The 2,500-nt window shown below is 34.0% G+C and overlaps 1 protein-coding gene across 2 annotated transcripts in view; it reads right to left on the bottom strand.

Moving 5' to 3' along the window:
• The window catches only part of LOC125047244 (sodium/hydrogen exchanger 9B2-like), a 17,645-nt gene that overhangs the window by 14,568 nt on the left and 577 nt on the right, over positions 1 to 2,500 (bottom strand). For both annotated transcript variants that reach the window (XR_007116715.1, XM_047645458.1), the window contains exons 2-4: positions 1,304 to 1,475; positions 361 to 483; positions 1 to 115 (exon numbers count right to left, since the gene is read on the bottom strand). The exon at positions 1 to 115 is cut by the window's left edge and continues 32 nt beyond it. Coding sequence is in view for 1 of the 2 variants with exons in the window: in XM_047645458.1 (XP_047501414.1) it covers positions 1 to 115; positions 361 to 483; positions 1,304 to 1,430 (365 nt within the window). In the remaining variant the exon portion in view is untranslated. The remainder of the gene's footprint in view (positions 116 to 360; positions 484 to 1,303; positions 1,476 to 2,500) is intronic.

The raw sequence follows: 2,500 nt of genomic DNA on the forward strand, positions 1-2,500 counted from the left end.
GAAACTTGGCTAGCACCGCGACTATGGCCTATACGTGAACCATAATTAGTGGATGTGGCACATTCTCCATCACCATAACTGTCTCCTGCTTCATTGTTGGTATCACAGTATTCTCCTGTCAAAGAAGTAAAACAAATTGGATTTGTAAGGAAATTATTTTAAAAATCATGTATGCAAGTAGGTTACAGTAGGAATACACAATAGATTATAAATCTTTGTAATACATCCATTTCCAAAACTTGAACACCAATTCAAAATCAGAAAAGAAGTGCATGCTACATCTGCTTACATGACAACAAGATTAACAAATAAACAAATGTTCCATTAATTTACTACATGAAAACTAGCATGGATCCATACTTTCTGGGCTATCGTTGTATGTACAGTTGTCGTTGGCGGCATCGTGTGTGACGGATGATGAGGGGATATCAGGCACTTGTGGCTCAGGCTTATAGGACGGTGGGGCTTCAGTTGAAGATCCAGCTGGTGTGTTGATTTCAAAAGACAAGGTCATAGCATTTAGTAATGTCAGAAAAGCTTGTTGTAAGTTTAATGTGGTTTCTAATTTAGGTTGGTATCAATGGTGATATATATCAATCATACTTTCTGCAATGTAGAGATTTTTTTAAACTGTACAACAAAAATCTGAACAATCTTCTCAACCAACTTCTGTACTATGTACTAACATCATATTTAGGCAGGTGAAAAATAAATACTGAATACTAATTTGTTGAAAAAGAGAAATAAAAATATACCCTTTTTCGAATATTTGTGCCCCTTTTTCAAGACAGAACTGATAAAGCAATGTCATAAACAAACAGTTTTCAACGTGGCACCAGTTCGCCTTACTTTGCCCTGTTTAGCTAGTTTTTCATTATTGCCATATTTTAACAAGATCAAATTTACATATTTGTAATCTTACTGATGATGTGTTCAGTTTCTAATACTGCATTACTTCATAGCAGTCTCCATGGAAAAAAACATATACTTAAGGGATTTTCATTAAATCCATCTACTTCCATCCACTTCACCTACTTCTACTTGCTACTCTATTCCCCCTATTTCTCCTATTTCTTTCATTTTCCCCTATTTTCAAATTTCAAAGCTTTGATTTACTGGTGTCATCTATGATACTGTTATCATGACACTCATTGAAAAAAATATGTATACCAGAATAAGATTGTAATTCCATTCCAATGAGTCCCAATCCAGAATGCTACAAATACTTCCCATGCCATTACTGATAAATGTGAAATCCATCACATTATGCATCAAAATGTCCATATACCACACTGGTACCAACCTGGGCTAAGGGAAAGCTGTTCACTACTGTCATGGCAATCATCAGACACATCAGATGCCTCATTCACATTGCCACCTGACGGTTCCTGCTGTACCAACAGGTCTTGGGATTCTGAATTTCCCTCCATGTTTCTCCTGTTATTGACTGGCACTTCCTTGGCTTACAAATTCATCTGCAAAGGATTTACCAATTTGTAAGTAAACAATGTTAAGTACATGAAAATAATATATGGCATTATTATCAAATAAACACCATTATCATAAGTTTAGAAATATTTCCTTTATAAATATTTCAAATGGGACTGGAACAGTTAATAATAAATCATTATAAAATTTAGAATAATCAAAAAGAGCGACTGACATCTTGCAAAAAGTGACATAGGCCTATGCACAAACCACTCCTATTTTTACTTTCCAAAATGTGAATAATAATAATAAGAAAAATGTAAACTTAATATGTCTTCTAATAATACATAAATATCCCTCCACCTATGATATCTGTACATCACTTACCATTTATGTGACAAGTTGGTCTATGTAAATTTTCAGTATGATGGATAAGTGAAAATTGCATTACAAGCATTTATCATCCTTTCTTGTATTTTATTATTGTAAATTTCAAATAAAACTATTTTGAATATCCATTTGGCATCAAAGAATTACATTTCATATATAAAATGACTATATAGATATGCAACTACAAATTGTTACTGCCAGAAATTTAATGGGTGGGTCTTCAAGCAACCACCTAAACCTTTATCATGCAAGAAAGACAATGTACCTTCAACACTAACAGTACAATCAAGCTTTTACAAAAAGACCTCCTCCAAAGTAATTTACCACAGAAAATCTATCTTGCCTTCACCAGAGCACCATAAGTGTGGAGACTCCGGTAATTACTTTAAAACTTGCCACTTTGCTTAATACTCTGCTGCCTTATACGGAACCTTACTATAATTGCCTGCAAGAAGATTTTACAGGGTGCTGCCTCTGGGAACTGAGTGTGAGTTCGTTTTTGTGCAACTCATCACTATCAACAGTATATTCTATTTGTTTAACCCATAATTTTTTTCATTTACATTATGCCCCCTCGAAGTTTCACAGCCACTTACTTTGAATCTATATTTCACCCATTTCCACTTGCTTCATCTATTTCTACTTTGCTTATTTACACCCTTTCACTGATTTCCATTTAAAT

This window comes from Penaeus chinensis, chromosome 40 (genome assembly GCF_019202785.1).
Source record: "Penaeus chinensis breed Huanghai No. 1 chromosome 40, ASM1920278v2, whole genome shotgun sequence".
Classification (NCBI taxonomy): Eukaryota; Metazoa; Arthropoda; class Malacostraca; order Decapoda; family Penaeidae; genus Penaeus; species Penaeus chinensis.